The following is a 26,593-nucleotide window of genomic DNA, read 5'->3' on the forward strand; positions in this document are numbered from 1 at the left end:
GTACTAATATAGTAAGTTTGTTATCCTTCCCCCACACCTCCGATAGCATGGTTGGCTAAGTATTGTGTGAATGTTCAACATACATACATACATTTTAATGATTGAAAATGTTTAGCACTTTCTCAATTAGTCTGTTCGTTCATTCACTGATTGACAAAAACTTGTAATGCTAATTCACAACCGTGACTCATCATAAACAGCAGATATGGCCAATCCACTGCTAGATGAAGGCCTCCCACAAGTCGTCGTCGTCATCTCTCATGGTCTGTTTTCCACTTTTAAAACATTGCATGAGTTAAACCATTGAGACCAGGACTGTGGCACAGCCAGTGCAGCAGTTGTATGATTACATTTTAAATATTTACGTCTGTTTTTACTGATTTTATCTCAACAGAACCCATATTTTAAAGAGTTACATTTATTTTATCAACTGCAAAAGGATTTTAAGCTGAGATTTTGTTGAAACATAAGTAAGAATATGTCGCTGAATATTAATAGTGAACACAAGAAGCATTAACACTTGAGTCATTTAATAGCGACGCAGTAGAAATCTCCATTGATCAACAACTGTAGACTGGCACGTTACACAATTAAAACTCTTAAATAGCAAGAACAGACTTCACAAAATAAAATCTAAGAGTTAGTGGTGCATGCCATATTGTTAACTGAAAACCAAGACGAGGGTAGATTTCAATACACTAAAATATTCATGAGCACATAATACCTTACCCCAGAGGCTTACAGTCCCCTGAATGCTGATAGAGATTATTATCACGGCAATGACCTACACATTTTTCATTATTTTGTCTTACTAATATTTAATAACATCGGTTAGTTTATGAGTATCCTCTTAGGGAATATACAATATTACAAAGAAGTAAAGTTGTTAGCAATCTATACGACTATAAATGGTTAAGGTGATGTATTCTTCATGTAATTACCAAACTTAAAGATATGTAACTGAAATTATAATTGCAGTAGTCCATCATGATTTACAGACGCCTGAGAAAATTGAAAATTGAATTTATTTTAGTTTGATAAGCTTAATTATAATGTGGTCAAGCGCTGAATGCATAAATGCAGGGGACTTCAATGCGGCGTACGTAAAATGCCGTGAGCAATGGCAGCGAGGTACTGATCCTGGAATGTAATTTATTTTTCTATTAAATAGCTGATGTATATTGCCACCTGCTGTCCAATGTGTATCGCACCAGGACATAGCGCTAGGGCCAGTACTTGCAATCCTGAAATTGTATAAGGTAGTCATTCTAACATGGTCGTCAAACGACAGCCACTAAACCGGTGACCTTTTCCGAACGGAGTATTGGTTGTCAAAGTAAGGAACCAGTAACCGTTTCGAGTGACATTTTTTTAGTAAAGATTACAACTGAATGTCAAACGTGAACGTACCAGCCACACGTTTCTCAGTTAAACAGCTATAAAAGTTCTTTATTACTCGACATTTTTAGATGTGCAGCAAACCAGTAACCGTTTTAACCCTTTTTTATTTGGTTACCGGTAACGCAAAAACACGCAATTTAACAGTACGATATCAGATCGCGTGAGTAGAAAAAAATATATATTTCGAACGCCAACACTGTATTTAATAACATGAATAATTGTGAACATGAACTTGATTGGTGGTGATATAACTTTTTTTTTTTATAAACCTTTCTAAGATGTACTGCCCTGTATATGTTACTCTGTCTCTGTCTAGTGCCTCGTAATTATTTTAAGTAATCTCATTTAATTGCAAACTTATATTTCCATTTTCTCTTTCTGTTTCTTGCCTCATACTGCTTGGGATTCCCTTTCCATTGTCTCTTTTCCAACAAAGCTCTTATAATCCATGGGGTTTTGTTGGGCTAGATCGCCAATCAGTAAGTTTTTTGACATAAACAAAACATGCCAATTCGTTACTAGTTCAGGACATGGAGAGTAAACCCACAACATTTACAATTCGACAGCCACCTTTGGTTGTCGCCTGATGAGGCTAGTTGTAATTCCCGGCGAAACGTCGTACTCGAATTGTAAATGTTGTGGGTTTTGTTTACGTGACAAACCTTACCAATTAACCGTGTCGGGTGGTACCGGGTTTAACGACACGTTTATATTTACACGATATAATCCAAAAAAACTTGTTATGGGTAATATTGGTCGCGAAATACGATATGTTAAAGCGCTTATAACCTTGCTTCATTCAAGAAACATGTTAACTCTTATCTAATATAACTTTTATGGTGATGTTCGTTACTGGCCTTTTGACGTTTTGGTCACGTGGACCTGTGCTCAACGACTGTAAGTGGAACATTTTTATACGGTGAATCACCAGGGTAAATGCAATATGATTTTGAAGCGACACGTTTAATGAGCGCCACACATGTGCACGAATGGGTCACGACGATTTTAATGCATTTCGTTCTTTCCGTTCATCGGTTTCTCTTATACATTACTGGAGTGGGAAATTACTCATTATGAGCCCGTGGATATATATTTGATCTGTATCCTTTTCTCTGCAACTTGCAAGCTCGACACCACCCACGATGTTTGGCGATGAAGTTAAAGGCAAGACTGACCTTATGAACTGCACATTTGTTAAAATTGTCAATCATTGTAGCTTTCCCTGAACAATTGTTAGGCCCTCCTGTCCTGTACCCCCCTCGAACTGAGACCTGCAAGAAAGGGTGAGGGCGGGGGGGTTAATGGGGGGGGGGGGGGGTAATGGGAGGGGGTATAGACTGATTCATATATCACGTCCCGGAGGGAAATCAAATTTAGGTTGGTCGCCCCAAATTGACCATGTTCACACTTCTTAAGATGTAGCCAAACAAAATCATCTCATCAGAGGTCCTAAGGGTGGGTAGCGGAAGAAATATTTGTATAGGTTTGTTCACTACATGCATTTATAACTGATCTATTCTCACGCAGGAGTGTGAACGTATCGTAAGCATCATATTTTATTTTAATCAGTTAATCAATACATTGTGCGGTAACTTTAATTTTTGATTAATTTACAATTTACACTGTGTCTAGATAATGGTGGTATCCTGTACACAGGTCTGTATGCGGTGTATACTAAGCTTTATTTCAAAAGTAGAATTCTTATTATCCGACATGTCATGTAAAGTCTGTATCAAACGTGGCTTTGATTCAGCCATATTAATGGTACCACCTAGTGGACATGTTGTGTCATTATATAGGACTGAACGGTGGTGACCATGAATCATTATTATAAAAAGAAAAAAATGGTTTATAAAAAAAAGTGAAAATTCTTGGTACGTTGTTCAATTAACTGTTTGCATGAGCACTGCTCTAATATCAGATAGTGTAACTTTCTTTTTATCCAGCAGGTGCCTGGCATAGGAGGCAGTTAAGAAAACCCATGCGAGCCTACATCTTGCACATCCCATATACTAGTTCATTCCACTTTTTGGAAATGAAATTAAGTTTCAAAGTGTACATATTAACTACAGCACTTTTCACAATGATTGAAACAGCTACGATGCATGTTATATGCAACCAGTTATGACAATATACTCAGCCTCTTGGGATACAAATGGATTTGATCATACTCCGATGTGTTTCTGGATTGTCTCAGGTGTTGTTCGGCATGATTCCCGACATGCTCCACTTTCTGGGAACTTAATTTCCTCGGTTTTTGAAGAATCTCTCAGCAATTGCACTTAAATGTTGGACATCATGCCAAATAACGCACAATAACAACCCGAATACACATCAGAGAGCTATGCGGCACAATCGTGAATATTCTATATCGTGATATTTGACAGTATTTTTGGCAATCATTTATATTTTAAAAAAGACTGTAAAAGTGTGTTTATATAAATGATGTAGATTAAGATAATTCACGTATACGTGGTACTGTATTGCATTTACATTTTCTACTTTTTTGGTCTGAGAAATGTAAATTGAGCAGGGATAATTAAGAGTTTATGACATGAATGGAAATTGCCTTTTGTGTGAAAGCGGTGGTGTTTGGTATTTAATAGTCGACAATAATAACCTTATAATAATAACCTTACAACTTTCCTACAATTTTCAGGTGGAAAGCCAGATTTAATACTCTACTGTATTTCACGAAGCCAATGCTGTTCTTCAAGAAACGTGCATTACCCTACATTAAATGTCCTTTATATTTCTAGATTGTACAAATGTGGTTGCAACCATTAAATATTTACAGCAGTGTAAATGTCACAACCTTACAACTACTCTCGTTGTTTCCAGATTTTTTTCCAGAAGCGATGCATTAATCCAACTGGAGAAGGCACCACATTCAGTCCCTTCTATTCCATTTGAAGGTTATGGTTACTTGAAATCAATAAATGAACTGATTGAGTAGTTTATTGAAATACCAGGGAGCTTCATTAGAGCTTTGTTCCACAAGACCAGCCTCATTGAAAGCTGGGGTGCTTGCAAATTGTCCAGCCACCGCGTTCGTGAGAAGGCTCACGGCTGGTATATTTACTGCCCCGTTAGTGTTTGTTTGAAATGGGACGATAGGGCATGCGTTTCTGGCATGTATAGTTCATCTTGGATGTTTCCAACCCTGGCTCTGTTATATAGAATGCATGGCCTGCATGCTTACATATGCTGAAAAGCATGCACAGCAATCGCAATCTACAGACTATAGCAGGCTCTTTGGGAAGAGCTGATAGTGTATTATGCTGTATTCAATATTTTAAAAGAAAATCTGTGGCAAATGTGCATGGTGAGAGCATATTTTCATACACATGAAAAAACATCGTTTTAAGCAATCTTATTTGGCAGGTCTTTTTTATCTTCTATCTGACCAATTTTCAAAACACGTTGTATCTGCTGTATCCGAATGCAAATGAACGTGCATTTTTTTTTTAGTAGAAACCGGTTCTCAATTGGGAAGGTAAGAGCCAAATAAAACAAGATGGCTTTTTTTAATAGCTGTGTTAAAATTAGGGGAAAAGAGCTTGTGTGACGAGCGGCAACAAAAGAAGCACTTTACATTAATTTACGCAATGCAATATATTTTTACCCGTAAATTAGCAAATGCCGTATATGACGCATTGTTCCTGCAGTCAGGACGGTCGTGGAACATATTCCTCTTTGCTCAAATGTTTACATTGGTTTTGAAACCTAACGTGCAATGCCTTGCTTTTCCAATGAGTGTCATTGGTCGTCCAGTGTTGCCAAACAAATGGAACGTCAAATCCTCATCCCGCCAGCTTTAGGATTAAAATGTGAAGCTGCTCCAGCCACACATTACCAGAGCTGGAATTGTTACTGACCTGGAAACCTTGTGACCAATTCTCATTGCCGAGATCAATTCCAATCAGTAAAGATGTTGATCTTTTTCAATCAGCTATACGGAGTGAAGGCTTCATAATGGATGTCGACTGCTTGGACAAATGCTATCACATCTTCTAATGACTCATCGTCAAGCTAAGTGTTAAGTGGACGCCTGCTGCAGTGCCGTTACAATTTTTTTTGAACACGGTTGTAGGTTCCGATTGACTATGCTCAAAGTATTTGTCATGAATTTCTGGGCTGTGTCAGCATATTATTTAGGCTCTTCAGCCGTTTTTTCTTAAAATATACAGCATATTATGTAGAGTGTATATGGAGATGAATCTTATTTCTTTAAATATAAATACACTCAAAATGTTTGTGCGGATGGGCAATTCCCTTTCATAAATGTGCTGTCTCATGTGTGACTGTGTCAAGCAGTTTGTGATAAGTCTGAGTTGATGGAACCAAGTTGTTTTATTTTGCCGTAGTTGAAATTTGAACGATAGTTTTCAGTTGTTACCTCCCAATTTTCTGGGGCTCAAAATAAAAAAATGTGGGATATCATATTTTTCTAGTTAAAACCATATACTCAACTATATTTGTACCAAAATTACAGCTCTTCATGTCTTCTAGAGCATCTTCAGACTTTCTATCAGTCAGTCACTCAGTTATACCCTAATAATCACCCATCAAATTTCGATTTAAAGCTTTCTTGACTGCAGGGATTCATCTTATTAATTCTTTCGGTAAAGTCACGTAGAAGGGAAGTAATAAAATAATAAAAATAAAACATATTAAAATAATTCTCACGACGTTTCGGCCACAACGCAAGCAGCCGTCCTCAGGTCGTGAGAATTATTTTATTATGTTTTCTTTTTATTATTTTATTACTTCCCTTCTACGTGACTTTACCGAAAGAACCAAGAAGAATCACACATCATTTATCCACTGCTGGATAAAGGCTTTCCCAAGTGGTTGCTATTCCTCATGGTCTCACGATGAAATGATCCGTTTACACGCACATGACCTGCCTTGTCGCTCCATTCTATCAATCTCAACCATCAGCCTTCATCCCTTCCAGTGACATATCCTGCCCAAGCCAAATTGTCTACTAGGCAATTTTATGCGTGAAATTTGTGAAAGTTAAACATCAACAGTCTTTGTTCATGCGTATGTTATATTGTTTCATTGCATATGCATATATTATATTGTGCAATTGTTTAATTTGGCCAATGATTACGTGTTCAAATCCACATTTCATCTACACTGTGTCGGGTCTATACTATATACATTAATGGGCACTAAATTTATGGAATGTAAAAAAAACAATAAAAAGGCATTGACTGTGACTGCTGCAAATGTAATAGAACATCCATCATCAGGTGATGCCTATTGATCATTCATCTGTGAAATAAGTTGAACACTAATCACCTTTTGGGTCACAATTAATTATGTTTTAACTATGAGTTTAAACTTTAGCAAGGACAGTTACTGGAATTTGTTTCAGGGCAGGTGGGTAATAATTGTGTAATTCTCCACAGTTTTGTGCTACGGTATATGCACATCATCTGTGGAGTGATACGTGTTATCCTGAGAATCTGTGGAGAAACGGAAGAGGGCAGCATTCACTGATGGGACTGCTTGCAACGTAAATAATTAATCAAATAGTGACTTGTCTGTCACACTCTTTTATTTAAGTATTTTCTACGAAATGCATTCGTGTTTGCATACTCCAGCGAAGGTTTATGTTGATAGTATATTCGTATGATACAGGACTATCATCATTATCAATTGCATCTCAAGTAGATTGCATAGACATGCCTAAAGGCACCTTTTAGATATTTTGATGTTTGCAATGTCCAAATTTGTTGGAATTTTTGTATTATAAATTTCCTTAACTTGTAAAAGCATCTATGGCATACATTTATACATTGTTATATACGTACATACACTGTTTCGTGATGCATCTGTTCATAATTGGGATAGTCATCTTGGTAAACTAAAGAAAACCTAGAATGTAGACAATTTGACAAAGCTGTTAGACGTGCATTACAAAAAAGCCGTTGTGTGATATGCCTTTAGTATTTGGATAATTTCCAAAATAGTTCAGTGTGACTGTAAGGCAGGGTGTGTCTCCTTGACATTCGGTGTGCTGTAAGACATCAGTTAAACCTTGTGAGGGCAGTGTGCATCCCACTGTCGATAGCAAGACAATTCCAGGCACTGTTGTTGCTTTTGTAAAAAAAAACACTCGCAGCGTGAAGTCACCGTTATCAGAACATCGGCTCGGTGAGCTTCTGTGTTGGAGGCTGCCTGCTCACTGGGTGGCTCATCAGCTGACACGTCACATCTCTGGATATGCGCTGGCGTGAAATCTGACGAGGAATACTATTCGCGCCTGTGGAGAAAGGTCATTGGAGCGCAGTTTGCCGGTAACACGGTGGTCAAGAGTGCTGCTGTGTTTGGAATTTGAAAGGAAATCGGAAAAAACACGTGGAAACTGCTGCGTTAGCGAAATGGAATACTCAATGTAAGAGCTGAATGAATTGAAGATCAAGTTCCCGTCAGTGAGTTCATGATTCTGCCGATGGGAAGTACAGTATTTTTTCACATTTCTTATTGTATTATGCTTGTCTTGAATATATAAACGAAAGCATTATAATTGGATACGTGTTTATAATAGGATAAACGTTACATTTTCATATACTTTTACTTTAATAATGTATATAAAACATTTATTGAATGTAAAATATTCAACCATCTTTGCTTATAAACTATACACTTAGGGAAAATAATAATAGTAGTATGTGCACATCCAGAAACTAAATTGTTAAAACAGCTAGCTTGCTTTATAAATTCTTGGAGAGTTGTATTTTATAGAATCTTGAGAGTTATTTTTGTTGGTATTCTATTCTGATGTTTGGCCAACCTTGCCATGATTGAACTGGAAGAGACAGAGCGTGACCAGGAGCCAGAAACTATTACAAGGGAACAGAATGCATTACCCTGCCGACCGAGGTTGCAAACCCATCATCACTTTGCCTACAACACCAAATTACACGGTGTGAAGTACATCTTCCTTAGCCGTCATTGGTTTTTGTGGCTCTTGGCTGTCTTGACATCAGTGAGCCTCCTACTCACTTGGTCCAATAACCGAGTGCACTACCTATTGTCCCATCCAGTACACACGAATATGCAAATGATCTTTGTTCACAACCTCACCTTTCCGACCGTTACCTTCTGCAACAACAACTTGCTGCGTTTCTACAAGATGACACGGCAGGACCTGCACTTGGCAGGCAACTGGCTGGGTCTGTTGACCGATAATGGCACAGCCAGGCCGGAGGTGCTAGATTTTCTGGAGGACACTGGTAGAAAAACCTGGTTCAAGAAGTTCGCAAACTTTTCCATGTTCCTGCCGGCACCCGTCTCCAATTTGGAAACGCTCCATCTGATTAACCGGTCAGGCCACCAACTGGATGAAATGCTCCTTGACTGCAAGTTCCGTGGGAGACATTGTACCCTGACCAACTTCTCCACAGTGAGTTGGCATTTAATTTCCATGACCGCTGTGCCATGTTTCTGTTTTTACTACAAATCTGTATAAATGAGCCATTAAAAATATACCAATAAGTTATGAAACGTACAGTTGTAGCAACAATGATATTCAACCTCTGTTAGATGTCCCTCGTTAAAGCTAAGGACATTTGAAGGGAAATCATAATAATTGTAGGAGATGCTTCTCGTGGGATGAAACGTGACAGTTTTGTTTTTGTGCCATCGTTGGTCTTTGTTCGGGTAAAAATACAGTACTTTATAACATTGTAATGCTGATTGGTATTTATATTCGTGTAAAATATAAATTTTGGCATGTAGTCATGATCTAGTCTTAATAAAAGATTACAAATGCTTAATCATTAGCGATTCATGGAACTTATTTATATTATGTATATTGTGTACTTCAAATGTATGGATACTGATGCCAATATGTTTTTAATTATTCAAGCATTGGACACCCAGCCTGTCAATACAAAGACATCCAACCTAGTAATGAAACTCAGAGAGTTAGTTAACATTGGTAGAAAGGATGGAAACATCATAGCAAGTTAAGATTTTACCTGGTTAATCATGTCCTTCCAATGATTGCTCAATTTGTACCCATCTTCTCGGTTGAAGTTGTGTCTGTTTATATATCTGGATGGCTTCATGAACAAATCTTTGATGATAGCCAGTGGGTTTGCAGAGTACCTTCGTCTTGGAAAAAGTCAATATCGTGTGAGCCCACAGCGTTAAAACAATAATCAGCCACGGCCGAGGTATTGGTCCTGCCGTGTTTTAGATCCGCCTTGTGTTCACGAACACGGTCCGAGACATGTCGTTTAGTTTCCCCAATGTAGCTACTGCCACAGACAACTTAGTTTGTAGACACCGAGGTATTGCATGTCAGGGATCACATCCTTCACAGATGGGATCAGATCACGAATTTTATGTACCGTGTTGAATCGAGCCTGGATCTTGTGTTTGTTCATGATTTTGGAAATATTTTTGGTGACCCCTGCTATGTATGGCAAGGTGATGGTTTTGATTGGGTCCTCAGATGTTTTTTCCCCACGGTTGGGGTGACAGCTTTGCGGATTGTATGGTCCGAATATCCATTCATCTTGAGGGCTTTGTGTACATGCTCCAGTTCATTGCCTAGGTGGTGCTGATCGGAGATGCAATGGGCCCTATGGTGTAGGGTTTTGATTAGGGAAATCTTCTGGGTTGGATGGTGGTGGGAGTCAGGTTTTAGATAGGCATCCGTGTGGGTGGCTTTCCTGTAGACAGAGTGTCCCAATGAGCCATCTGGTCTCTTTTCGATTAAACATCCAAGAATGGTAACTTGACATTTTTTACACTTCCATGGTGAATTTTATGACTGGGTGTATGGAATTTACGTGGTTGAAGAATTGGTTCAGTGCTAGCGGGTCACGTGGCCAGATGACGAACGTGTAATCTACGTCTCTCTTCCACAAGGAAGGACGTTGAGTGGATGCCTGGATGGCATCGTCTCACATTTTTTTCATGAAAACATTGGCTACCACTGGCGATAAGGGAGAACCCATTGGGGTACCTTCATCTTGTTTGTAGAATGTACCATTCCAGGTGAATTAAGTGTTGATAAGACAATGTCTCACCAGGGTTGGTACATCAGTATTCAGTCCTTGTTGGACCAAATCTTCAATGATTGCAATTGTGTCAGGCACAGGAACTTTGGTGAAAAGAGAGACCACATCGAAACTAACAAGAAAATCACCTGGAGATAGTGAGATGTCTTTAATTAGAGAAACCAAATGAGCTGAATTAAGTACAGTGCCAGTGAATGGAAGCAAAGTCTCAGACAGAAATCGGGCCAGTTTGTAGGTGGGTGAGTCAACAATACAATGTGGGTTTATCTTATCTATATAAATGTAAATGCATGTGTTTTATTATAATTACGCGCTGTATTTTACATTAACGAATTCGTAACAGCATTTAGAATATGCGAATATGATTAAAACAAGTTTTACCGATTTAAAAAGTGATTTCACGAATATAAAAAAAAATCAATGTTGAGAATAATCGTAGTGCAATATTAAGTTAATATCACTGCCAGTTCATATCACCATATGTCACGATATATCATATGCCACGATGTAAGCAGGTACACGTTTATTTAAATAATCTAATCATGGACTAAAAAAAGTGTTCCACTTCAATCATAAAACATGCGTATTCTGCTTTATATGCTGTCAACATCGGACACTTGGGAGCGGGATCCATACGATGATATTCTTAGGTTTCTTCGGTAAAGTCACGTGACTTTACCGGAAAAAACCCAAGAATATGATTCCTTGCAGTCACGAAAGCTTCAAATCTAGAATCCATACGATGCTTCGGCAAAGGCCAATGTGTTAGAATGCATGTAGTGTACATTGTGCATAGCAACCACATCACCTATCTCATGCAGACCTCATTTGTATCATGTTAAGTGGATTTTTTCGAATCATAACCTGGCTTTTATGGGGGGGGGGGGGGGGGGAAGAAGTTGGTTGTTATGAAAAATAATCTAACCATCATTATTTAGAAGAGTTAGCTTGAATTTAATGTTAAAAACTTAAAATGTAACTGCTGTATACCAAAATTAGTTTATGCTACACAAAACCTTTCATATGAAATTGTGAATCAAATATAAATAGTATTCGTATTAAAACACTTATTTTAAGGTTTTTACTCATTTTAGGTATGTATAATTATTCTTATTTAACACTATCCTATTAGTCGCCACTCTTGTGGGATCCACGTGAAATTGATATTATCTGCGGCCTAATAATTTTTAATTTCTATTATCTGCATTTTCCCTTGCTTTGTAGAATGTCTTCCTATTATCCTGAAGGTTTTTGTAAGGAGTGGATAGCAGGAGTTCCCCATCGTGAATGATCATATTATCCGTGATTATCCACAATGTTTCCCCCTGTAGATAATTGAAGCAAATCTGTGGATTACTGCCATACATCATAGGATCTGCCATATTGGTCACGGACATCACTGTGGCTTAGAGAGGCTCTCCTGTGCTTTAAAAGCTATGCATACAACTATGCAAATTTTATATAAATTATGAAAGTCACTGTGTTTTACGTGATCTAAATGAAGGTGGATTTTGAATAATATTTGTGTCCGGACACAATTGACAATGACACACCTAAGAGCAAGGTAGTAGCCAAACATAGAATACAATTTGGACTTAGCGAGGATATTAATGTGGCTGTATCTGAAGACATGCTATTCAAATAGGGTTTATAAGATACTGCAGGGCAGACGGAGAGTATCGTGTGGTAAGGTGCTGTTTAAACCAATTCAAAGTGAAGCTGCAGTCCGTTATAGGCAGAGGAGATGAGAATAATTTTGAGTTTGCACTCGAACAAGGTAAGGGAAGATGTAGCATTTCAGTTGCTACCCAGATAGATGAAAAATAAAGACTACTTTATGAAATTAAAAATACGATTATGGCATTTTGATTGAGGGTGGTGTTCACTAAACACGTTGCCTTCGTGGAATTATATGGTCCACATTGAATGCAATTGTGAATATAATTTATATGTGCGAGTGCCCAGATTGGATTATAAATATTAGAGTTCTCGGCATCTATAGCTACAGAAACACGAGTTACACGTGAGGTAAATGATGCGATTTATAATGCCGTGTACTTTGAAGTATTCTGTTTTGTGTTATAAGTGTTTAAAATTTTCCATCATGGATAATTGTTTATTTGTGACAAAAGTTTATTGATAAATATATGCTTTATGTTATGGCTAAAATCTATTATGATTGTAATACGCTGTTGAAGATATACACACGCAAAAATGAGTATGGTTGTTATTGCTAATATCCCTCATACATTCCCTTGAGCAATATCGTTGCAAGTTAGAGTGATAATTGTGCCCATGTACTTACAACAATCAGATTTTCAGCTACAAGGATGACATGTGCAGCAATATAATTTTAAGTAATGTGCAAAAAATGTGCAACAATATTCAGTGGAATTTAATTAAACAATGAATGACATTTCAGAACTCTTGTGAAATATATGTTCCTGATGACGACCACTTGTGTTGCGATCGAAATGTCGTGATATATTTTTTCATTATTTTTGTATTGACTTTATTTTAATTTTTAGTATTTTATTGTTATAATATTTTTTATATCTACGTGCCTTTACCGAAAGAACCATAGATAATAAATATCTGGATATTTCAGTAAAATATGATTAATGCATACTGAGGGGTCTGTTGCTCAAATGGGCACATGTAAGTGGCTTTTGTAAGACAGCCAATAGGCCAATTTTTCTTTGCTCATTATATATTAGGCCCGTCTGCCAGTCTGTCCATACAAGAACACTAAATCTATGAAACCACAAAGTGATAATATATATGTGCATTAGAATGTGTACAACGGTGTAAGTGCAGGCGTCTAACATTTGTATGTTGGTTAGCGTGTCTCTATGGGCACATTTCCGTGTGCGATCGAATTGGCCAAACAATGATGGAAACTTCATTAGAGGGCAGGATTTTGCCAGCCTTTTTGCAAAAGGAAAAGGAAAATGGTGTTTCGTCTTATATGTATAATTATTGTCCTATCACCTTGACTTCATTAATATGCAAAGTGATGGAATCTATCCTAGACTATCAGCTCCATGAATTGGAATCTTCATAACCATTTATTGGTTCTGTTAAGATGTATCTACAGGTGACCTGTTAACTTATGTAATTCATATTTCGGGCTCAAGCCTGTCATTGGTGAAATGACAGTAGACGTTATTCATTGTACTCATTTAAATCACCAGCTGAAAGCATGAGTCATTTAGCTGCACGATGTGCAGATAATTTACTGACAGCTACCACTGACTGGTATTCAATTCTTGATTGGGGTGACAAACACGTGGTAACGTTCAACTAATAAATACCCAGTCAATAATGAAATCAGGTAAGTCTGGCAATCCCATAGTTTCTCCGATAATAAACAAGAATATTCTTATCCATAGCAAACTATTAATCTGATTGACACAACAATTTTATCTGGCTTGCCATAGAATGGCTATCTTACTAATCTGGCGAAAAGAGGCATCGAAGAAGCTTGTTTTTATTTTTTGTATCAAACATTTTTTCACTCCGAACAGCTACGAAACAAGCACAAATTTGGCCCAATTTGAAATGTTCTTGTCATATCTGGGGTGGAGCACCCAGTTCTTAAATAGGTACACTTGATAGTTGTCGATGGAAAGCAGTCCAGGGTGATTGATGATCCAACACTCACCAATTCACTCCAGTCAATCGCTCACTGGCGGTCAATTGCCAACCTTATTTCTTTTTTATCAACCATAGTTAATGTTTTCATGAACTGAACTCAAACTGATCCTTTTATCTCATCCACAGTGTTCAACCAACGCACTGCAGGTCACAATACTTGTCTCTCTGTTTCTTTTCTTGCACTGCTCCACTTTAGAATTCCCTCCCACAGTCTCTTTTTCCAAAGTCTTATCATCTTGTACAATTCAAGAAGGGTGTTAACTCTTATCTAATACAACTTATTTTGTATGTATCTTGAACTTCTTACATACGTAGCCAAACGTGCTAATCGGTGTTGTTGGCCATTTCATATTCTTTGGTCCTGTGCGGATTTTTGTTTATTTATAAAAAAAAAAATACTTTCCAAAAGAATACACAACATAACACAACATAAAAGAGCAGCTTGCTTCCTTCACAGTTGCATTCACTAGTGGATGTGCCAATTGTGGGTGCCTACTATTGCACTGGATTTGGCACCAGTAAGTGCCAGCAAGCAGACATGCAATCTTCACTATAATTGCTCTCCAGAGGTCTGAAATACAGAGCAGAGTGCTTTGTCTGTGGCAGGGTGCTTTGCAGGGATTGTAAATCATGTCTTCAGAGTATACATGTATCCCCTATAGCAATACATCCAGACAAACGGTATACCTTTTAACCTGGACTCTTCGGGCAAGTGTTGTTTGTAAGAACCACTGCCATTTTTCATATGTGCACACAACAACGATTTCCCTATAGAGGAAGTGTTCTTTGTGAGCACCTGTTGGCAGGAAAAGCACACAATGGGGTGACGTGGCCAGCACCATGCCTAGCCACCTTTGTCTCCCAAGTGCTGATGTTCACACACCGCACCAGCTCCTCATTTAAGGCCGAGTCAATCTAGTGGGGGCCCAGGACTGATTCATATTTCACTTGCCATTGACATTGGCAGTGAGTGGCGCAATGCGCCAATCATTTAACCACCACTGATGCATGCACATACACACATGCAAGTCTTTTATTTAATCACTTCAATAAACACCAAATGTGGCTGTATTTCTCATGGCTCTCTTCCACATTTTAATACCCTACCATATACTGTACCTAATATATATAATGTATTCAAACCTTTAATTGATTTGTCTCAGATAATTATTGCTCCTTTATTATTAATTATTATTCCTTCATTATATGTTATTGCATATTTCACATGGGAGTATTTTTGTAACGTCTTCTAAAGTGTCTTTGCTTATCTGTGTTATATCAAACAAGCAATACAAGTAATACAAATGTAAGTATTATTACACATGTATTGTGCATATTACAGTTCTAATAATTTACAGCCATTTTGTCAATACACTGCTCTATGCGGACGTCTCCATGATATGTCAATAATGGGGATTGTTTTTTTCAGTGTCATACTTCACTATGCTAGTCAGTGAAGGTTTTTGTAAGGAGTGGAAAAGGAACAGTTATAGCTTCATAACGCACTGCACCACTGCTCTGCTTTTGTATAATATGTTCATTGCTGTTCATACCCTGTAGGAATGTGTTCTTGGTTTTTTATTCATATATAATATTGTGAAAACCAGGCCTATAAGCGGAGTTTCGCATAATCCCAAAAAATCTTTCAGAATTTTCCTATATTATAAATATAATTGCAGACAAGAATATGTATCACTAAGAGTAGCAGTTTGAGTGTTTAATGGGCACATTCATATTCAGCATTGAATATCTGTTAAGTTGTGAGAAAAAAAAATCCACCCGCATTAGCAATTTTTGCACATTCACTAAAGGTGGAACAGTTTTTAAGTTTTAAAATGTGAAGTTTAAAATATGGAATGTTGTTGAAAAGAAAGTGTTTTTTTAGTCATTGTAGTTTTGAGTTGAAGTGCACTTAAATCGAATTTAACATGTTTTTAAATGTCTCCATTATCCACTATTTTTACTTTTAAGAGCAAGCTCTAATGCAGGGGGTCCTCATGGGTTCCAAGATAATTTATTGAAAGTCGGTGCATTCCCATTCGCGGTGGTGGGTGAATCATTTTGATACATTGTGAGTAAACGTACGTTTCATAGCTTGATTTAATTACAGCATTTGCACTCTTGAATTCGGTCGTGAAATATGAAGCAGGCCCCAAATGTGAGGCGTGTCTCACTGCTAATTGTCTAAATCATTTAGTCGACGACTTGAAAAAAATGTTCAAAGGGAGGCCCTCCATTTTAAAGGTCTATCAATCTGCCAACACCAATTTTTTCTTCCTGTTCAGTAGCAATACTGAAAATGTTGTTTATTATCAGAGAAGACACTTTTATTTTAATACTGTACCATTTTCTAAAATATAAGCGCTGTATTCTGTCTGAGTAATGGCCAAAGCGACCAACTTCTGTGTTAATATTCATCGCGGAAATGTGTTTAACACACTTGAGCACCCTAATGGAACAGCCTTGTATCGAGTCAAATAGAAATAATGACAATAAAATTGGAAATATTTTTTAAAGTGAATATAGAATTGTAGCCAATCTTATAGTAAAATTCCATCATCAAAAAGTAGCAAAATAAAAGTTGTGTTTTCGTCAAGAGTCAATAAACCAGTTGGATTTGGTCAATTTAGATGGTTTGCAAATGGGCTCAACAATGACCAAATGAACACCATCATTATTCTGCAGTACCTCTCACCCCTTGCCCATTGCTGATCGCAGCAAGCTCTGCATGCTTATTTGTTTCACTCTGAAGACCACAACCTACGTTTGATGGCTGTGTAAAATTATTTGTTTAGCTAGGTTGCTCCCAGTATGAAAGGTTTTGTGAAAATATCTCTCTACAGCCTTCATTGCGTTTTGCAGAGCATCTTGGGATACACTTGCATTTAAACACGATATAAATCCAAATGTCATTGTACATTTCGATTTAAAGCTTTCGTGACTGCAAGGTAAATGTGTTTAATTTTCATTGTACATTATTGTCAATATAGCTTTATATTTGTTTTATGTGACTGACAGTATTATTATAAATAAAACTATTTGGTGGTAGTGCACAAAAAAGTATAAGGCACTGTTATTGTGCATTTTTAAAAATACATTTAGTGAACTAATTCAATTTCATTCAGAATTTTCATTCATTCAGTGTATGCTTTTTAACGTCTATTTTGGAACAATACCGTTCATTTGCTAGAACTGTAAATGAGCAACTCATTGCCCATATCGTAAAAATTACAATACAGTTAACATTTAAACATGGTACTTGCAATGCACATGCATTAGGTTAAACATAACATATTGGACTGTATTGGAAGTGATGTGCAAATATTAATAAAAGAAACTCACTTGTATCATTAACATTGCTTTATAATAGAAACATATATCACGTATATTACGGTAGTATGAACCTTCTGCTCAACGAGAGAGAAGGTATCTTCTTGATTCTTTCGGTAAAGTCACGTAGAAGGGAAGTAATAAAATAATAAAAATAAAACATAATAAAACAATTCTCACGACGTTTCGGCCACAACGCAAGTAGCCGTCCTCAGGCGAAGAATGAAACACCACCAAGCTTGGAGCGTATATTTAAGCTGGGTTAGAGGGGGGGAGGTGGGAAGAAGAGCGCCTAGACAAAATAATTTGCATATCAAGAGGAATTCAGCATATGGAAAATGCGTAGGAGGTGGGCGGGGGGGGGTTCCAAATCAATACTATGCCCGTGCATTATGCAGGATTAGCAGCATCAAAGGGGGGGGGACATTAGCAAAGGAAAGGAATGTTAATAGTATGTAGCTGCAGTTACTAAACAACCACGTAAAAAACTAAAGTATAAACTGCATAACAAACTAAAGTATAAACTACATAGCATCATCAGTATACTTACTATACTCTACAATAAGCTGAATTACTAACAGTAAGTAATACATAAAAAATCCTACGTTGCAAAAAATGATATAATATGCTTCCATCTAAACTTTATTCTCTTACATCACACGCGTCTATACCGTACTATATACTGCCATAGACAAACCCAACATTACATTACATACTGTATTGCTATAAACCACCCTAATATAACACTATGTATTATTCTACCCACCCTAATGTGTATCGAAATGGTTTATTACGTCCTTCCAATGATTGCTAAGCCAGAATCCATCTTCTCGGTTAAAATTGTCTCTGTGTTTGTATATGTGGATCGCCTCATGAACGAATCTCTCATGATAGCCAGATGGCTTGCAGAGAACCTCTGTCTTGGAGAAGTCAATGTCATGTGAGCCCACTGAGTTGTAACAGTGATCTGCCACGGCTGAGGTGTTTGTCCTACCGTGTTTCAGGTCAGCTTTATGTTCACGGATGCGGTCCGAGACATGTCGTTTGGTTTCCCCAATGTAACTGCTACCACAGAGAGAAGGTAGATAGTTGTATGAGGCAGCGTTAATGATGAATGAGGTAATAGTTTTTAATATGAGCATTTCGTTATATTAAGATACATATTTAGTTTAGTTTTTGTAAAGTTCTTGAATGATTTTAAAACAGTACATATATTAACAGTAACTTTTTAGGTAAAAAAAACTGGGTATCAAATTATCTCATTACTGTTCGTTATACTTGGGCAGCAGGACGGTGTGGTGGTAACACTTGTGCCTCACAGCAACAAGGCCTTGGGTTCCATTCCCCCGACTCAGGTATGTTTTGTATGTTCTTCGGGTTCTCCAATTTCCTCCTAAAGCAAAAAAAACCCAAAACATGCAATGTACCTGGTATTGGCCAAACATCCCAATGCTACAAATGTACCTGCAAACGACTCAATTGGGATCACACGTAGTAACATCGCCCCTCTACAGGGAAACATTATTGTGACCCTCGTGATAAAGAGTTGAGACTCAGGAATGAAACTGCGGGCGCATTCGAAATGTCTACTTTGTCAGATAGTACTCTTTATGTTGCGCGTGGTTTTTCGAGATGAATACTGCTTGCATATATGTGCGTGCACGTAATGGATGTTAAGCACAAATATTCCTAAGTGATAAAGCTTCCATTAGCCTCACAAAATTAAGCTAATATTTATGGAAAACATCAGATCAATTTATTTGATGATTTAATATACATTTTAATATGAAATGTGTACCACATATTGTTGTTTATAATTGTTTTGTAAAGGGTATGGGTGCCTTCTAATGTTTGCATATTTATATTAGTATGCAAACTACTGTAGAAATTCACAAGAAAGGCTGCCTGTGGTTATGATAATAGGGGTTTCCCCTTTCTGGCAATAAAACAAGTGTTAAGATGTTAAAACGCCAAATTGAAACATTTGCAAGGAATCATGTCTGCATTAACCACATATACTTGTGGTGAACATGCAAACAAAAAAACATGCTCTGGTAGTATATGCATTGTCTTTGTAACTGATTGGTCCACACCCGAGACAGCTTTCTTTAGAGCCTCGTCTCAAACAGTGTGAGACCAGAGGACGCCAAAAGGCGAACCGCAGAAAGACAACGCACATTGAGAGCTCGGGGTGAGCAGCTACATCATGAGACCTCTTTTAATGTTTCCTGGTGTAGTGGATTCAACAACGTACTCCTTGGAGGCAACACATTTATTGATACCAACACAAAGGGGTAACTGCCCCTTTACCAGATAATATCCTATGGTGGTGGACCACCAGGCTAACAACACTAAATACACTGGGAGTAGCTACAACGGACAGGCTCCCGGCTTGGGTCCAGGTCCACGTGTTGGTGACTCTTCTCGGACGTAGAACGTAGATCTTCAGATGACAACAGCAACGCTGAACCCCGGTCCCTCTGGGGACCCGGCTTATATCCTCACTGGTCGTGGCTGGCTCCGCCCTTGGCCACGACCACCTTCTCGAATCCTCGAGCAGGATCTCACCCCGACACGTGACCACCCCTAGCCCCCCACTTGGGGCCCGTGTGTAGACTTTACCAGTCACGTGCCTTCCAGGGTCAACAAGAGTGCCATGGCCTACAGTAACCCCATTCATGGCCGGCACCCTCACACCCCCTCCTATAGGGGACAGCACTGCACGCCGAGCGTGGTGCCACTCAGCGCTCTCTATCAGCGCTCACCGAGCCCCTCTAGAGCTGGTTCGGGGTGTCCGCGGTGTCGGCATTACCCAGTGACATCCACAGTGACATCCACGATGTCACTACACTGGCAAATGAGGTCTCATGATGTAGCTGCCTGTGGTTGTTACATTAAATTAAGAGTGCAGAAACATGATATGCAAACCAAGTATAGCACATATTGCATGGGAAATTTGTCCGTGCTTCAGTAAAAAGAGAACATATTAAGGTGACATTTTCTATCTATGAAGCTAGAGCATCTCCCTTCCCTTATGCATATTGTGTAGTAATTGGTTTCTAAAACCACCACTTAATGAAACCAACGCTTGTGATAGTGTTAATACTCGTATGCTGAAGCCAAATGTATCAAGCACATAGTTACGTAGCTTCTCTTAATCCACGTTGAAAATGTAACTTTTTTTTGTTACCTTTCATTTAATATCTAAAGGAAGTACATTTTGTCGACAGCACTGCACTCCAAACTCTGATTAAGGGGCCGTCCATGAATGATGTCACGCACCTGGGGGGAGGGTCAGATATTTGTGACGATGTGTGACGGGGGGGGGTGAGAAATCTGACATCACATCAAAATGCGCAACTTTAAATAAATACTAGCATAAGTACCCGGCGTTGCCCGGGTGAAAAATATATTTCTTAATAACCTTACATATATACACACCCTCACCACTCACCACTCACCCTCACCATTCTCCCTCACCACTCATCCTCACCAATCACACCCTCACCAATCAGCACTCACCACTCACCCTCAACACTCACCCTCACCACTCACCACTCATCCTCACCATTCACCCTCACCACTCTCCCTCACCACTCATCCTCACAAATCACACCCTCACCACTCTCCCTCACCACTCTCCCTCACCACTCATCCTCACCACTCTCCCTCACCACTCTCCCTCACCACTCATCCTCACCAATCACACCCTCACCAATCACCACTCACCCTCAACACTCACCCTCACCACTCACCCTCACCATTCACCCTCACCACTCTCCCTCACCACTCTCCCTCAGCACTCATCCTCACCAATGACACGCTCACCAATCACCACTCACCACTCACCCTCAACACTCACCCTCACCACTCACCACTCACCCTCACCACTCTCCCTCACCACTCATCCTGACGAATCACACCCTCACCAATCACCACTCACCACTCACCCTCAACACTCACCCTCACCACTCACCCTCAGCACTCACCCTCACCACTCAACCTCCCCTCACCACTCACTAATCACCACTCACAATCGCCACTCACAACCGCCCTCACCATTATATTTTTTCCCCAGTCAACGGCGGATATTTCCAATTCGTAGCAGTTTATATCAAGTCTATAAGCAACTTATATTAAACAGGAAGCGTGATCCTAAAGTAATTTACAACCTTCGATTAGTCCTTTGTGCGATTCAAATAATCGATTCCTGGCATGTTGGGGGTTTACATTTTGAATGATAGAGTTTCATTTTCATTGTTATTTAATTTTTTTATGTTTTCAGGAGTTTTTAATTACATTTTTGCCCCGGTCAAAGCCGGATATTTTCCGTTCGTAGCAGTTTATATCGACTTTAACCAACTTATAGTAAACGGGAATCGTCCGAATCTAAAGGAATCTACAACCTTTGATTCCTTTGCGCGATTCAGAGAATCGATTCTTGGCGCGTCGGGTTTAAAAGTAATTACACAGTTGTTTTTTCATTGGTATGTAATGTTTGAAAGTTTTCATAAGATTTTAAATGTATTTTCCCCCCGGGCAACGCTGGGTATATCGAGTTTATACCACAAATGCGTGCGCATATTTTTAACGGGAATTAATAATGGCGTCCACCCGGCAGCGAATGCGTCGCTACCCGTTGCCAGGGGCAACCGCCGTCCAATGAAACTGCGTATGGTCCGGCGACACACAGACACACAGACAGACAGACAGATTTGCGATTTTATATATATAGATAGACAACACGTTCCACTTAATTAAATATACTTTTAAATAAATGTTTTCTCCTACAAGATCAGAGCGCAACGGCACATTAAATACGCACTACGATGACAATAGTTTAAAGCGATTTGAAGCATGTTTTATTTTGGGGGGGGGGGGGGGCACAGCTTTGTGACGTCATATTTGAGGGGGGTCTGACTTTTTGTGACGTCGGGTGACGAGGGGGTGGATTAAAAATCGTCCAAAACCGCGTGACGTCATTTATGGACGGCCCCTAATGGCAATACTTACATTTATCAAATTATGTGCAAAGCATAACACATTTTTCACTTTTGAATGGACGTTAATTTTACAACTGAGATTATTCACGACAATTTTTCCCCCCCACAGACTTATTCAAAAGACATTGTACTTTTTTCTCATGAGTTAAATAAAACAAGATTTGGTGTCGCGATTTAAGGAGAAAAGTTACGTGTGAATGCCCAGCCGGTTGACAAGAAAAATGGTTTTAAATACATGTATATGTATAGTCATCGTGATATGAGACCCTCAGAGGCAGTTGAGATAAAGGCTTCCAAAGTTTGTATGTGTAGCTTAGTTATTGGCCTTACCGGCCTACCGAAATGTGGGAAATTGCATGGTAAAACCTGACAAGCATGTGAGTGGGCCTCATTGATCTTGTATTTTGTTAACTGATTCTATGTTAATTTACAGCTTTTTGTCAACCCAGTATTCATTGAAGACCTCCGTATGCCCTTATCAGTCATGGGGGTTGTTTGACCATACTTCACAACGATGGTCTGTGTGGTTTATCGAAGGGGGTCTCTAACAAGTTCAGTTATCACTCGTCACTGATGTTAGGCATCGCTGTAAATCGAACTCTGGGTTCACAGCGCGATGTGCCACCACTCCACCCCAATGCGACTTGATGCAGTGTATGTGATTTTTTTTATGAACAACGCTGGTGTTCGTTGAAGGTATTTGATTCCCCAAAGACACTCAACAAACCGGGATAAATCACTTTGATCCTGTAATCTAATAAAGTCGGGTTGAAAAAATGCAGGAGTGCCTACGATTGGAAAGCATTCATCATGTCGAAAAGAAAAGTGGAAGTTACTAAACAATCGACAATTTTGACATCTACAGTGTATTATGCAATGCATATGTGTTTATGAAGGATTGAGCACTCAAAAAGAATATGTTATAATTTATAACTTTGATCTAATAAAAAAAAATGTCTAACTACTGTGGTGTATTTCATGAATTCTAAAATCTTGGGAATTGCAGCTTCATGATAAAACACAAACGAATCTCAAAATATATTCTGGTTCGATATATTTTGGAAAGAAAACATTATCACAGTACACTATTAGATTTCTAGTGGAGTGACTAACGTGTGTGTGCAGTTTTAATTCTGATATTTTTTATTCGTAAATTTGGATACATCTTGAAAAAACCCATACATTTAAAGATTGCTAAGTAAGCAACACAAATTTAGCACGAACAAATTTTGAAATGTTTAAAAGTGATTTTCAGCATCCAGTACACTGAATTTTTTTTTCAACGGATACAGAACGCGAGGTAAATATTGAGAGCAGAAATAAATAATTGCAGAACACTGTGAACTAAAAATGATAGAACATTTATTTTTTCGAGACTTATGATGCAGCAAATAATTTGCATATTTTTCTCACCTGGGCATTTATACATTTTTTACATATTATTTGTTATGTTTTATATTCGTTATGTTGCATAACAAATACGCCTGTTGAGATTCAATGGTAATACATTACCTGAGGGAGCTTATATCCCCCCCCCCGACACCGGCAAATCAACAAATGAAATTGTATTCATGATATTTGCATGATAAAACAATAACAATTGCTATTATTGTTGTCCGTCAATCACACCTCCGGTTACCACGGGTTGGCTACGTACGGTGCGATCGAAGTTCAACATACATACAATAATACGATTACACAATATTTACTCAAGATTTATCCCAGTAATGTTTAAAAGTAGGTTCGTGAGGTGAATGATTTCAATGTGATGTGAATTTGTGTTGATAGCCATATATGAGAGCAGCAAAAGGTTGATGATCATACTATACTGATATGGACGTACAGGGTATGCCGATCTAAAATAATCCTATGTTATTGTACCCAATATTGTATAATCTTATGAACAGGTTTTGAAAAAATATGTTGACAAAATATGTCAAAATGAATCTGGTGTGCCAAAAAAATTCCTGCAACAGCGCTCTGACAAAATAAACAACCATGTTTACAATGTAAACCAAGAACATTTATGCAAACTAAACTCAGAAATGTAAAACAAGGGTTACTAAATGGACAGTAAACTTGCAACGAATGGCTCCTTAACATTTCCTTCGTGTTCTGCGGTGTAAATTCTCTCTTTTTGCAGCCAAGTTTTCCAATGAGCGGAACTCACATTAGTGGCACGTAACCCGTTTTCTTTCCTCTCGCCAGGTGTTCACGCGCTATGGCAAGTGCTACATGTTCAACTCGGGCAAGGATGGGCGACCGCTGCTCACGACGCTGAAGGGCGGCACGGGGAACGGCCTGGAGATAATGCTGGACATTCAGCAGGACGAGTATCTGCCCGTGTGGGGCGAGACCGGTGAGATGACTCCGAGACGAAGGGGGCATCATGCCGGACAGGCGTTGAGTGGCAGGAGGCAGGGAGAGGGGACGATTCATGGGATGAATTACTTGAATTGGTTTTGGTAATTAAGTGCTTTCAATAAAATTTCGATTTAAAGCTTTCGTGACTGCAGGGATTCATCTTCTTGGTTCTTTCGGTAAAGTCACGTAGAAGGGAAGTAATAAAATAATAAAAATAAAACGTTGTGAGTTATTTTATTATGTTTTATTTTTATTATTTTATTACTTCCCTTCTACGTGACTTTACCGAAAGAACCAAGGAGATGCTTTCAATTAGTTCACAAATTTTAAAAAAATACTCAGTAAAGCCAACAATCAATTTTCGAGATCTTATACATTTGCTCATGAGCTTTCAAATTCTTCCCATAAAACTGAACTCTGTATTCCCACCAACCTCCATCTGCACTATCTTCAGCACCGAGGGCTCCTCTCATCCACTGCTTTAAGAGGCAGTTGCATATTTTCGAAGTAACATTTTATTCTGAGCTAAATTGTATTGATGTCTCTCATAACAAACATCGTTTACTTTAGTTATTTAAAAATAAAAATATTACAATTTGGAAACACATTCCAATTAATTCTTGTTCACGTTAGCCCTACAAACGACACTGTCTCTATACCATTGTGCATTCTCTGCGCTCACATTACTATGGATGATGATACGCTTTCCTTCACTTGTTTTAACCACCCGTTTTTAGCATTATTCACAGCCTCCACACTTAGTGACTCTGTGCTGCTTGTCAGCTGGCAACGCCCCTTTACCGTTTACTTTCAGATGAGATCTCCTTGGAAGCAGGTGTTAAAGTACAGATACATAGCCAAGACGAGCCTCCGTTCGTGCACCAGCTGGGCTTTGGTGTGGCACCCGGATTTCAGACTTTTGTCTCCTGTCAGGAACAGCGGGTATCTTGACAAAAAAATTATAATTAAATTTAAATCGAGAAAAGAGCCCTCAGCGATGGAGGAAGTAAATACTGAATACTCATGAAATGATCAAAAGTGGCTTCCACAGATGTTTGCTTTATTAGAGGTTTCTTTCTGCAAAATACGATATAGATGTTTGAAAGGAATTTACGTAAAATAATTTACATTTTGTAGCGGTGTAATATTTTTTTTAATTCAACCATTAACCTGAGGACTCTTTTACTATGTAATCGCAGTTTAAAGTCAATCAGCACTGACCATTTAAAAAAATTGTTGCAGCTACAGACGTTCTACCACCAAATTCTATTTTTTTAGTCAATAAATATCCTTACTGACTAACATGCAGGGTAAGGCACATGTTTAGTCTAGGGAAAGGTATAAAGCTACGAAGTAAAAGAGCACGTAATTACGGTGAAGGTTATAATATAGATGTGTTTTAAGTATGTAACATCTGTTGTAAATGGTCAGTGTGGGATTGATAATGCCGCAACTTTGTTTGGTTTCTTTTCGGTCATGTTTCACCTCATCTCACTGTGTCCACATGGAAGATGAAACCTCGTTCGAGGCCGGTGTTAGGGTGCAGATTCACAGTCAGAGTGAGCCGCCCTTCATTCACGAACTCGGATTTGGAGTTGCTCCCGGCTTCCAGACTTTTGTTTCCACTCAAGAACAGCGGGTAGAGTCAGTCGGGACTTGCTGCCTGCATCTCTTGCTTCCCTGCATGTTTCAGTGTGGTTTTTGTTTGTTTGTTTCAAAGTGCTTATTGGCATGCTGACAATGCATGTCACTGAGGCAATCAATGCTGGCCCAGCCTCATGCAATTTGCTG

At 38.6% G+C, this 26,593-nt stretch overlaps 1 protein-coding gene across 1 annotated transcript in view; it reads left to right on the forward strand.

Annotated features, from left to right (window-relative positions):
- Nucleotides 1-26,593, forward strand: part of LOC144727736 (acid-sensing ion channel 1-like) — a 212,294-nt gene that overhangs the window by 170,019 nt on the left and 15,682 nt on the right. Inside the window, exons 3-4 of the mRNA XM_078606796.1 lie at nucleotides 24,647-24,797; nucleotides 26,314-26,441. Coding sequence (XP_078462922.1) covers nucleotides 24,647-24,797; nucleotides 26,314-26,441 — 279 coding nt within the window. The remainder of the gene's footprint in view (nucleotides 1-24,646; nucleotides 24,798-26,313; nucleotides 26,442-26,593) is intronic.

Source organism: Lampetra planeri, chromosome 2, assembly GCF_965212315.1.
Source record: "Lampetra planeri chromosome 2, kcLamPlan1.2.h2, whole genome shotgun sequence".
Taxonomy (NCBI): domain Eukaryota; kingdom Metazoa; phylum Chordata; class Hyperoartia; order Petromyzontiformes; family Petromyzontidae; genus Lampetra; species Lampetra planeri.